Below are 13,828 nucleotides of genomic sequence, written 5' to 3'. Positions count from 1 at the left end.
CCGGAGGTCCCGGGTTCGAATCCCGGTGGGGAAATATCACAAAAATTACTTTGTGATCCCTAATTTGGTTAGGACATTACAGGCTGGTGATGATTGTCCAAAAGTAAGATGATCCGTGCTTCGGAAGGCACGTTAAGCCGTTGGTCCCGGTTACTACTTACTGATGTAAGCAAGTAGTCGTTACATGAGTCATGTCCAGGGCCTTTGGCGGCTCGATAGTAACCCTGACACCAGGGCTGATGAGGTTGGTAATCCACCTCACAACCCACACGAGAGAAGAAGGTGACTCTGCCCACCCCGTTGCGTATTGAGGGCGTGAGTTTATGTATGAACGTTAGTTATTATAGCACCGAGAAAATATTTGAAAGAAAAATTAAACAAATGAAGCAAATGTTAAGGTAGGTAAAGGCACCTTGATCAAGGTGACGATATTTTGAAGTCAGTAGGTACTCTTCTCAATAGCACTCTTAGCCAGCGAACACGATGACTAATGTTAAGGATAAGAGTGGAGGAAGCGAAAGTTATATGTCAGAATCATGCAAATGCAATACCGTAGTCTCCATAAAACAAGCAGTAAAAGCGAGCAAGGCGGTCTGACGTCATAAAACAGGTTACGGGGTAAAACCTGGATGACGTGCAGACAGGACGGTCAACTTGACGCGGGAGACCAGAGGGCAGTGACCTATGAGCTGAAGAGGATAGTTGTTTCGTAGCTTCCTTTAAGCAAAATTTAGATGAGTGGTTATCAACTTTTTTTTGACTAGACAATTAAAACTTTTTGTTTGATGCAGAGACCCTTTTAGAAAAAGAAAGTCTCAGAAAATAACTACTTATATTTTTTTAATTTTAGAAAATTGTTGTTCAATATTTTGTATTTAATTGTACATAATTTATCTAAACTTAAGCAATCAGATGACAATGAAATTATCATTATTATTTGTAACCTTCCTTCCATATCTCGGGACTATGGAGTCCCGGACTTTTCGAAGACGTGCGTGGGGCCAAAGCCAACACGTAGAGGTCCTTTAACACGTTGACGGACGGAAAGGCCATAGCAGTCGCTTTTTGACAACCCGCAGTGACAGAGCTGCTATGGCCTTCCCAGTTGGCGATTTATTTTTGGACAGAACTGCTATCACAGTCGTTTCATTCATACAAAATAAAGAAGAATATTTTTTTGTGTCACTGGCATTTTTTTCCAATCTGTTCTGTGTCAATTTTAACAGTTTCTGCAACCGTTTCAAAAAGTACATATCACACCCCCCCCCCCGCCCCACCCCACAGTGACAGAGCGGCTATACCATTCGCGGTGCCATAGAATATTCTTCAGTCGGCCGGCGAGTGTCGTGTTGCGCAGACGCACCCATGTGACCATTTTCGCGCCAAATCTCAACGACTATATCTCGTTTTATAGTCGTGTTATAGTGAAGCTACGATTGAAATAACGTCAAAATATCATTCGTAACTCAAGGTATGTACATAGATTTGTGTTTTTATGTATGCAACTACTTCAAAAGACAAAGTTATGTGGTTATTTTCGAAGTAAAACCTACTCGTCCCTTTACGAATCATTATTGCAAGTTTAGTCGTAAAATAACCTCAAAAATGTACTTTATTCTTTATAGATGCCCAAGAAAGCTCCAGCACGAAAAAAGAAGCAGACATGTCGTAAGATTCCTGCCCAGAAACAACCTCAAACATCAATAAACGTGCAGGAAGTTGACAAACTGCAAAATCTTTTCGATATCGCAGCCACAGAGGAGCTTTCTCAAGATGAATCTTATTCTGAGGCTGAAAGATCTTCAGAGAGTGATGACAGAGGTACGAAAAGCAGGGACTCATCTGACGAATCCATTGTGGATCCGTATTATGATTCAAATGGTGAATACGGCTCTGATGCAGACTATGTTCCGGATAGTAATGAAGACTCATCTGAAGAATCAGGTAACAGCTGCTCTGATCCATTGCCTAGCACTCTCAACCAGCCATTGCAGTCTCAACCAGCCAGAATGCCTACACCAATCAGTGAAGACACGCCTGATGAAGAGGTTCAATCAACCATACAACGTTCAATGACCGTCACAGCAGATATCCATACCCATACAAACTTCATCAAAATTGAACTAGAACCAGAGGATTCCGATCGTGCATCGTGCAGTAGTAAAGGTACGCTAGAACAGTCCAAACCTGGAACCTCAATCGAGCGAAATCAGATGGAGATAGAAACTACTCCGCAGTCTCCTAAAAAGCACCAAGATCCGCCTATTCTAAACCAAATGGAGGTTGAAACGTCTTTACTAGACAAGCCTCAAATTGAAATAGAGCAAGAAAAAGATTCCGTAGATAAAGGTAAACCAGAACAGCTCGGACCCGAACCCTCCATTGAGCGAAATCATATGGAGATAGAAACAATCCCGCAGTCTCCTCAAAAGCACCAAGAACCGCCTATGGAAGTTGAAACGTCTTCACTAGGTAAACCTCAAATTGAAATAGAGCCAGAGAAATATTCCGATCATACGTCGTGCGTTAGTAAAGGTACGCCAGAACAGCTCAGACCTGAACCCTCAACCGAGAATCATCAGATGGACACAGAAACTACCCCTCAGTCTTCTGAAAAACACGAAGAATCGCCTATTCAAAACCAGATGGAAGTTGAAGTATCTTCAGTAGGCGAGCCTGTAAGCAATTTGGACAGGCATCAAACAATTCAAAGTCTTCAGGAGAGCAGACAGACTTCGCCCTCACTGTCATCTCCCAATCATCACCAAGAACTGCCTATTCACGACCAGATAGAGAATGATATTTCTTCTGTTAGTCATCCTTGCAGTAGTTTCGAAAGACGTCAATCTATTCAAGAACTCGATCGGATCGATCAGGCTTCAGATATATCGGAGTCTCCTAATCCACAGTCCGTTCCCGTCTCACTTTCCACTCAAACTCAAGACGTTGACGGCATTCAGCCAGCTTCGGATTTGCAAATAACATCTAATTCCCCTCTGATAAACCGAAATGATAATGTTAGAAGAAGACAAGTTAGACCACAGGACCCTCAAGTTGACGATGAACCATGGACCGATACTACAGCACCTTTACTTGAATTACCTTTCGATGACTCTACCACAGGACCTACATTTCATTGTGACAATAATACCACTCCAATAGACGTTATGAACCAGTTCATGACAACAGAGCTGATAGAACTGATTATTTCATGTACAAACGCATATGGTCAAGCACTGTGTAATACCCAGAGGCCACATACAAGAGGGGCTCGAAGACAAAACTTTCATCCTACGAACCCAGATGAAATAAGAAAGTTTCTTGGACTTTGCTTGCTGCAAGGACAGGTAAACTCGTGCCATTTGAGAAAATTGTTTACTTTCACTGATTCGTTATATTTTCACCCGGTATTTCCATATACCATGTCAGGAAGACGATTTGAGCAACTGCTGCGATGTTTATATGTTTCAACAGTAAATAGTAAAGGGATGGAGAAAGTCAATCTGTTCGTCAGAAAGGTCATTACACGGTTTCAAGACTTATACAATCCGGGATGTGAGTTATCCCTCGACGAGTCGATGTTGTTGTTTAGAGGCAGGCTTTCCTTCCGCCAATATATGAAACAAAAGAAGAGCAAATATGGCATAAAATTTTACATCGTTACTACCGCAGATGGTTACATATTGAACTTTAAAATTTATGAAGGAAAAGGTACAGTACTAGACGATGAAGGAAATGAACCGAAAGTTCAGAAACTGGTCATGACTTTGATGGACAAATACCTTTTCAAAGGTCACGTCTTATACATGGACAATTTTTACAACAGCACTACGCTGTCAGAGAAATTGCTGAATCATGATACACACACAGTTGGTACATTGAGAAAAGATAGAAAAGACAATCCAAAACCACTATTCACCCAAAATCTAAAAAAGGGAGAGCATGTTTGGCAACGGAGAGGAAACGTCTATGTATCACGCTGGAAAGATAAAAGACCCGTCAATATGATTACTACAAAGCATCATCCTCGTCTGGTTGTCTGCAAAAACAAACATGGAAAGACCATGTTCAAGCCGGTAGAAGTGGTGGATTATAACGCTCATATGTCAGGCATCGATAAGTCCGATCAAATGATGGCTTATTATTCAAGTCCCAAAAAAACCATAAGATGGTACAAGAAGATAATTTTCCACATTTTGGACATGATGATGTGGAACGCATACTACATATACAATAAACATTGTAATAACAAAATGCAAATGCTTGAATTCAGAGAGAGCATTATCAGATCTTATATTCAAGTAGAAGAGCGTTTCGACTGCTTGAAGCTGATGAAAATAAGTCACAGGAATGCAAATAGGAAATCACGTAAGGATGAAGAGCCCATTACCGATTCACCTGCAGAACCAGGGATACAAAATCACTGGCCTGAGATGATACCTGTGCCACCAAACCACAAAAGGGCTAAAGTATTTTTGAAGTGCCGGGAATGTAGGGCTAATAAAACTATGAAAGAAACTAGTTACCGATGCAAAGGCTGCCTTGACAAACCGGCGCTCTGTCCAGGTTGCTTTGAGGCATACCATATTCGTAAACTTTAGATGCTCATGGGCAATGTTACTTTTAATGACGTTAGACTGCTTGTTAATTATTTGAGACTGATTATTCATTAATTAATAAGTACATGTTGTAGGTGATTGTTAAGTAAAGACAAACTTTACTGTGATTATAAAGTAGATTCATGCCAAATGTTGATTAGACTGTTTCACTGTTTCAGTGTGTCTAGTAGTTGTAAGTTTTGTATCATACTTAATTGATCTCAATAATGATTAAAAACTGATTCTTTATTTTAAGTATCGTACTAATTGATCTCAATAATGATTAAAAACTGATTCTTTACTTTATGTATCGTACTTAATTGATCTCAATAATGATTAAAAACTGGTTATTTATTTATTGTTTTATTTATAATTATTTTGATACTAATTGTAGATAATAATTGTTGAAGATAATAAGCAGCTGTTTTCTTCTATAGTCCCTTATTTACTAGGTATATTAAGTGACAGTACTGCTATAACAATCTGCTGCCACAGCAGTTGAGTGATATATGGAACCATAGGTAATATTTGCAGTGACAGTACTGGTATAACATACTGCTGCCTCAGCAGTTGAGTGATATATAGAATCTTAAGTAATATTTGCAGTGACAGAGCTGCAGAAGCAGTCCGGTTGTCATAGCAGCTCTGCCTCATTACACTGCAACCACAATGTGCAGAATGACAGAAATGCTATAGCAGGCGACGGCTACAGCAGTTCATGTCCCATTTCATAACATATTTTGTAACAGACGCGACAGAAATGCTATGGCAGGCGACGGCTACAGCAGTTCATGTCCGATTTTATAACATAATTTGGAACAGGTGCAACAGAACTGCTACAGCAGTCTCAAAATTTCCATACAAAAATTTAGTGTCAAAGTGGGGTGACTTAGTGTCCGTCAACGTGTTAAAACATTTTAATCTAAAGGTGATGATACACCAATCATATTATTATTTGAGATCACCATACGCAAATAAATGTTAATCCTTTTGAAAATATATTTCCCTCAAACAACATTGTTTACCCACACAATAATTAAAGTATAAAATGGATTTTTTTTCACAAGGTCTTATTTTTGCAATTATTCTTATTTCCTATATAATCATGCTATTGCTACTTCGTAACTATAGTATTATATACTATTAAATCATAAATACATTTATAGAGTATAATTCATGTATTTTGTCGCAATTACAATAGATTCGAGTTACTTTTAAATCGATGAATATTATTTGTTATAATTAAGAATTGATTTGATGTTTACATATAAAAATCGTACTCATGGTGATTTTTTTTTATTATGGACTTACATACTAAAAGTCCAATTATTACTCACAGTCAATATCAGAGATACATAGCATAGATGCCACCGCGTTACTCCGTTGTGGGGTGGTAAAAAAAACGAAAGAGTCTTCTCGCCAAAAAAAATAAATAAAAAGAAAATAGGCGAAAAGTCTCACTCAGATTTTTTAACGATGTTTTCCTTTACAATTTTAATCAAGTGACATTTATAACATCTATTTTTTTATGTATATTGATTTGCTATATATGGCATTAACTACTTGGCCGGACAAATGGGGAGCGCTGAGGGCTCTCACCCGGTACAAAAATTAACACAATAGGCCTGAGAGTGCCTAGTCGGCCGCGAACTTCGTCTCAGATCGTCGTTGATTTTAATTACTTACACCAAAAGTGACTAAGTGTTTTGCGACTGTGCCTTCCCCGATAAGGCTTACAGACATGAATTTATGAATGTTTTATGTGTAAGTATGTTTAAAACTTTAAGATTCGGTCAAGGAGAGACGCCTTAGAGTTAGGCAACATAAAACTGGTTTACTTGACATAACTTAAACATAACTTGGTTCTGAAGTTAATACTAATTATGCGAGCAGATAATATAATATATAATGGTATGCAAATATATTTAGTAAGTAAATAAAATAATTTATTTAAAAGTGAGAGTTTGTTTTTTACCTTCTTTTTATGCTTATCTGTTGCGCTGGTTGTGTTCTGATTTATATATATATGTATTTATATATATATTTTGGTTTATTCTCTATTAATATTTAGTCTATGTCATAGACTTAAATAGTTAGGTACTTCTTCATAGACTCTATGACCTACCTACCTAACCTTTAAGTGATGGTAAAGTTTAAAAATATTATTGATTTAAATCACCTGATATACTTAATTATGTTAACTCATTTTCTAGATTTTAGTCTGGTAAATATTGTTCTTTTAAGGAAAGTTCAAAAAAAAAACATAAGTATCCGAGTAGATACTAAAAGTAGGTGCTAAAAATAAAAAAGAATTGCAAAGAAATACTCACTTAATTTGCTAATTTTTAAAAGCAATCCTCGTTAATCCAAAAATTCAACATTCAATTATTGTCACTGCAGTTTACACAAAAATAAATAAATCACTATTTATTTTATTTTAAATGTTCACTTTTTAAATACTTTAATTTGAAACTCGAACGCCGGCGTTCGATTTTCAAACGTTCGCCCGCGAACGCTACATGTGGTCGAGAGCCGGTAAGTGACCATAGTGCGCTTTGGTACACCTTTTGTATCACCTGTCTTTTAGTTAACTCTAGGGTTGCTTTAGCTTTGGTTAAATTATCAATTTTGCGTTTTGTGAGGTGTAATAAATTAAATTGATATTAAGATAGACTACCTACTTAAAATAGAATTGTATTAATTTAGGTACTTGAGTTATGTAGAGCAGGTGCTTACATCATATTTTACAATTATTGGCGAACTATCGTCGAGCACACAGATTTTATATATTTTCTATAATATAAAAGATACATAATTTTGTTGTTTGTTTTTCGTGTGTTATATTTGTTTGTATTTTATTGCAAGTTTTGTATTGTTCTCACAAGCGAATAATGGGATAAAATAAATATACTTAAACTGAAGCACTTTTTACATTAATGAAGAAGGTAAATACTTACTTCAAGTTACAGAAAGTTCAGCAACAGTTAGATTATACTAGTTAACGTAAGTAAGTACTTTAGAACAGCTCTTTAGCAAAGCTAGTTGCATTTTAAAATACAATAAAGAAGTATTTACATAGCTCGCTCACGCTCTGTGAATAGAGTAAATAGGTATTTACACTCCACTCAGACGATCTTCATGGTGTGAGGTTTATTATGTAACTAATCGCAACTGGAAGTCGGAAAGTTCTAGGTTTGAATTTTGGAGACAAATTAAAAAGTAGTCATTGTTCTATTATTGACTGTAAGGGTACTGTGGGGGGGGGGTCTGTATTATGTGAGGGTATTTTTCCTAACACACATTAGAATGTGATTTTGATAAAAAATAAACTTGCAACAGACACGCTACATTAGTTTCAATCCAAGTAAAAGTTTCTGATCTCAATTTTTACTGCGTTGTATTTTAGCTAAAACTGCGCTTATGATATTTTCACTAAAATCGACGATATACGAAAAAAAACAAATACCTAGGTTCACATGACTACTTACACTGAAATGTATTATTCTGACAGCTGTCAAATAAATCAAGATATAACTAACGGAGTACATTCACCGTGGTAGAATTTGCCTCATTACATTTTGCTTTGTATTGGGTCTGTAAGTTGTTTGAGAATAGCGTACTCGGAGTAAATGAAAAATAGACAAGCCTAATCTAATCTAGTTAATACTTTTATGGGTACGTGGTACGTACTAGAATAACATACGATAGATAAATCTCTCAAGTGCGGCTTTATTCCATTTCACATTTATCGCTAATTCCTTTACGCTTTATTTTAATCGACAGAATCATATCGTGGTGATAACCGACGTTAGTGGTTATTTAATGTAAATGGATGATATTTTGTTTTATTGAAAATAAAATTAAGAAATAAATAAGCAATTAAGTATTATCTTCTTTTGATTGATGACTTAATATCTTATATTATCCGCTGGGAAAAGGCTTCTAATTTCTATTTCAACTTCACGCGCTCTCATGCGTTCACGCGAAACTCCCACCGGTATGCGTCAATGTTATGATGTGATCTCTTTCGACATCTACCACAAAGTCTGTCTAGAGCTATAACAATTTAAGGAAGAAAATAATAATAGTCTTTAGAGGCAACCCTATACGTAGGTCGCATCTTAGTGCGGTGAGCGTAACTAGTGACCTTGCCGCGAGAGGTGACGATCGACGCACGCTGCAGTTTAAAATTCGAACATTCTTTTAATCGCACTGGCAGTTAACATAAAAATCAGAACAGGCGTTAAATTTTAAATGTGACATTCATTACGTCGTTTATTATTCCAATATTTGAAAAAAGAAATCATATTTTTTTTTAAATAACCGTTGTAAATATTTGTTTTAAAAGGTGTTTTTGGAGTAAAGTGTGAAATGATAGGTAATTAAACCTGTATAAGTAAATGAGTACTAAAGTCACCGACATAGCTCGGAGAATTGCAAAGCTGAAGTGGCAGTGGGCAGGACACATAGCGAGGAGAACCGATGGCCGCTGGGGCGGAAGGGTTCTGGAATGGCGACCACGTGTCGGACGACGCTCAGTGGGTAGGCCCGCTACAAGGTGGACCGACGATCTGGTGAAGGTCGCGGGAAGCCGCTGGATGCGGGCAGCGCAGGACCGATCGTCGTGGAGATCCTTGGGGGAGGCCTATGCCCAGCAGTGGGCGTCATACGGCTGATGATGATGAAGTAAATGAGTCAAATACTCGTATTTAACACACGTAAGAAATTATGGTGTAGGTTAGGTACTTATCAGTATTTTTATCTTAAGTGAATTTAATTATGAATAATAATTATTTATTATACCTCTGAGATCGCCTTTGTTCGCAAACTTCTGCAAGCAGCAATTAAGACAAAAAGCTTTGTTAAAACATTAAAATAGTATTGTAATCAAATCACGAATACAAAGAAAACGGTTTCCTATAAGAACTTTTTAAAGAGTTCAAAAAAATCTTAAAGAAACTTCGAAACAGGTAAGTATTCAAACGCAATAAAAGTTGGAAAAGTAAAAACTTATAATTAGGTCAACAAAATATTAATTTTCTTTCAACAAAATTACCTACATTCGACGTTCGAAAGTCGATCGACCCGCGTAATAAGTTGACTTACCTACATTTACTGAAAAAATATTGAAGTACTTATCTACTAACTATAAAATCACTACTAATAATACTACTAATTATAAAAATAAAAATTCATCAACCTGCAGTGGTTCGGCTTGGAGAAGAATAGGAATATGTACCTGAAAGAAATAATGAAAGAGTCATCTGTAGGGTTTATATAATGTATAGATATATAACAAACTTTTTATATCATGAAATATAGAATTGACACTTAAAACTAAAAATAAATGAAAGAAAAAAATAAACATAATACAATAATAAAAAATAATGAACTGATTTTATGGTAAGTATATTAATTTGTAGGCTGACATTAACCTCAAATAATACAAATAAACATAAAAATAAAAAAAATGGTTTTGTATGTGAAATTTATAGCAAGGAAAAGCCACATTTAAAATACTTATAAAATTTCACATTATCCTGTTTCGTATCGCAAAACATCTGCGTCATACCCACATTGATTTGTTACACCTATATTATCTATCTATATCTATATAGATAGGGACGGTGTACGTATATGAAACACTTGATGAATGTGGAGGAAGCATGAGAAGCGTGTTAGGATCAAAGCAAATTCAATTCCATAGTCTCTGCTTACCTCGGTCAGATATAGGCGTGAGTTTATGTATGATATGTGTGTTTATATCTGTCCTATCTTATATTTTGTACAGAAGCACGATTCCGATTTAGTTTGATTATAAGTATTACATTTCCACCTTGCATTATACAGATTATATTTTTGGATACCGAACAAAGAAATGGAACATTATTTTATACAAACAAAAATGGCTACGTGAGTTGCCATTCACGTTATCAGAACCCACTATTACTACTTTACTAGGTTTTACTACAAGCACATCGTACACTGACAACTTTATGGTTGTTAGTGGTGGGATAAACCAAGGAAACTGTCTGTTAAACGCTGGTGTAGTTTAGAGTTCTCTGGGTCCCGTTTGCTTGTTACTGAGTTCCTTAAAATCAAATACAAAAAGTATTATTTTTTATATGATCGAAATATTTATTGTCCCAGCTCCCAAGTCAAGATGTTCCTGTTTTTTAATAATAAAAACGGCCTCTGTGGTTCAGTGGTCGAGCGTTGGACTCATGAGCCGGGTTGAAATGATACTTAATAATAGAAGGAGACAGAAACGTTTTCTTTCTTCTATTTAACCTATTTATCATACGTATTTGTGTGAGCATAGGGTTTCTAGTAAGATAGCATACTTTATAGCTTAAGCTTACTTAGTTACCTGCAAAGAAGCAAGTAATAAAGTTAGTGCTTTTCATCAGCTTAGACTAGATACTCTAACACCCGTATTCTAAGATATTAACGCGAAAATTTCTCGACTCCGTCCAAAGCTCAGGCGACCTTTAGGAAGACCTCGAACATGGCTCAAAATCTTTGTAATTCTTAGACGTCGCCTCAACCTAATCTTGAGTGCCTTAGGTTGAGTGGAGGCATGACGTCATTATTTTCGAATTATTTTGTTGGCAGTATAATTTATGCTCTACTCCAGACGATCCCGACGACCCGATTAGTGTAGCTATAGAGGCAGCCAATCAGCTCGCGACACCAAACACTTCAGGACATCGTTACCGACCCCGCCAGCATGGTCGACGACTTCCCTCAATCAGCGCTTATCGCTATCGACCCACTAGGTTCGATTAAATTCGTTCAAATATTTTTCCTCTCAGACGACGCCCTGAGCCGAGGTTCGCGCCCTACTGGGCTCCCTCAGGCCTGTTATCTTAAACGTTGTACCGGTTCCATTTGTCGATGTAAATGTCAACTTATAATACCAAAAAGCTGAGACTGTGTCGAGTGGGGGATCTCCTAGAATACTGGTCTAAGAATATCATAGACACGACTCTACGCTTGAGTGGACGAGAATAGACTCTAAGCGATGGTGCTTTGAATGTTAATAAAGTAATAATAGTTAATCGCCTTTAGAGCTCTGATTAAGAAACTCTGGTTTATGAGCCAAGTTTTCTTCACAAGAGTAAGACTAGAGTATGAACGCGAACTGGTTTATTTGAAGTGAATTTATCGGGTTTTAAAGGACTTTATAAATTACCTTCTATAATGGACTAGAAGTCACCATGATCTCCCTAGCGTTATCTCGTTTTCTCAGAGTCCGCTTACCTAACCTGAAAAATTATCAGGGCCGGTTTTTTAAAGAAACGACCGTCTTAACTTCCAGCCAAGTCCCAACCCGAAGAGAAAAATTAACTCAATTACAGGTTAGGTTACATACCTCCAAAACACACATTTCTCAGGTGTGTTTCCGTACAATCGAGAGGTAGTAAGTATATTTGATTTCAATGATACAAAAATATCCAAGATTTTATTGTTATCACCAATGAATTCTCATAATATTTTTAACCTTAAAGTAAAAGTAACCGCCATACATTGGGTCGATGTAAAACGTCGGTCAAAACCGCCAGCTAATTAAAAACGGGTTAAGATTAACATGTGGTTGCGCAAATATTTGTGTTCGCTTGGTTTGCAAAATGTTCTATGTTCTTTCTTGACGGAGGTAAGTATATTTAATTATATTTACTCAATTTTATCATAATAAAACGCCTCGTTGGGCGGCCCATAATGAGTGTGTGGCCCAAATCACCATATTCTCATCGTATCCATGTTTATGAACATGAGTCGAGCAGGCGTTAGCGATTTTCGCATAACCTTTGAATCCCGGTCAGATGACACCTCAACCCAATAGCCCATTTCTTTTGCTCCTAGCAGTCAAAGGTCCTACAGCAACCAGAGGTTGTCTTTAAGTGCACAGAGGGATAATCGGCAATTGGTGTCAACATCACCTTTAGATGTTATGTAACATAGTTTTACTATTATATCATTTTTCACGAGATCCGCTTACCTAACCTGAAGATTTGACAGGTCCGATTTTTTTCAGAAACGACTGCCTGTCTGACCTTCCAATCCGCGAAGGGAAAACCAGTATAGGTTAGGTCACATACCTCCGAAATACATTTATCAGGAATGTGGGGATCCAGACATGAATTCGAAAACAAATTCGAAAATCATTGGTTTAGGCCTATGCTATGTTTCACCAACTGGGCTACCACGGCTGGCACGGCGTGGAACATAGTTCTACTATAATAAAATTATTATAATAAAGACGTTAATACATCCGTATTGGTTTCAAAACAATAAATAAGTCACCACATCCGTAACGTAGTGGCAAGGTCAAAACAAACAAGAAAAAAATCATTACCGCCTTGATTCACGAGGTGGAATTTCATTACCAATATTACCATCCGAGAGTCCGAGACTACACGCAAGGACTGTACGCCAGACAACAGAATGTCACAGAAGTCGTGCGTTATAATCGTTAGGCTCACGATCCGGAGGGTTCGAATCCCGGTGGGGACATATCACAAAAAATCACTTTGTGATCCCTAGTTTGGTTAACACATTAAAGGCTGATCACCTGATTGTAAATAAGATGATCCATGCTTCGGAAGGCACATGTTGGTCCCGGTTACTACTTACTGATGTAAGTAAGTAGTCGTTACATGAGCCATGTCAGGGGCCTTTGGCGGCTCAATAGTAACCTTGACACCAGGGTTGATGAGGTTGGTAATCTTACTTACATCAGTAAGTAGTGCCTTCTGAAGCACGAATCATCTTCCTTTCGGACAATCAGGTGATCAGCCTGTAATGTCCTAACCAAGCTAGGGATAACAAAGTAATTTTTGTAAGTAAGTAATATTTCCCCACTGGGATTCGACTAACGCTCAACCTCTGGACCACGGAAGCCGTTAAAAAAAGACGAAGAAGAAGAGACAACATTATGAAGTCACGGGTGCAACACTAGTGCAATATATCACAGTGACGCAAAAAAAAGAACACCTGTATTACTCCGTGAAGTGACAATGACGCGGTTTACGGATGCAGGTAATTCCCGATGATTTCATTACCTAGTACCTACCTTCTAAACGTTGCCTCATTAATTTGTTTTGTGCTGTGATTTATCTCGGGATTGTTTGGTTTCCCAGTGAATGATCTTAATTCGAAATACATGTCGTTTGACCAGCCGTGTTGTTAAGAAGTTTCTGGCAGGCGCTCTAATCCGATGCCCGCAC

General features: G+C 37.3%; 2 protein-coding genes across 5 annotated transcripts in view; one reads left to right on the top strand and one right to left on the bottom strand.

The window, feature by feature from the left end:
* LOC126377517 (uncharacterized) overlaps positions 1-13,828 on the bottom strand; it is a 136,428-nt gene that overhangs the window by 91,372 nt on the left and 31,228 nt on the right. For 2 of the 4 annotated variants that reach the window (XM_050025289.1, XM_050025290.1), the window contains exon 2: positions 9,799-9,837. The exons of 1 other annotated variant lie outside the window; for it this stretch is intronic. In XM_050025289.1, the coding sequence (XP_049881246.1) occupies positions 9,799-9,837 (39 nt within the window). Of the gene's footprint in view, positions 1-6,928; positions 7,137-9,798; positions 9,838-13,828 lie in introns of those variants that run through there. One more of the 4 variants, XM_050025292.1, reaches the window with a different exon arrangement.
* LOC126377510 (uncharacterized) lies at positions 1,297-4,939 on the top strand. The gene is made up of 2 exons (XM_050025257.1): positions 1,297-1,471; positions 1,626-4,939. Exon 2 carries the CDS (start codon positions 1,626-1,628, stop codon positions 4,599-4,601), a length of 2,976 nt encoding a protein of 991 aa, XP_049881214.1. The 5' UTR covers positions 1,297-1,471; the 3' UTR covers positions 4,602-4,939.

The sequence above is a fragment of the Pectinophora gossypiella genome, chromosome 23 (assembly GCF_024362695.1).
Source record: "Pectinophora gossypiella chromosome 23, ilPecGoss1.1, whole genome shotgun sequence".
Classification (NCBI taxonomy): Eukaryota; Metazoa; Arthropoda; class Insecta; order Lepidoptera; family Gelechiidae; genus Pectinophora; species Pectinophora gossypiella.
Note: the sequence above shows the minus strand (reverse complement) of the source record. Positions and strands in the feature narration are given on the sequence as shown.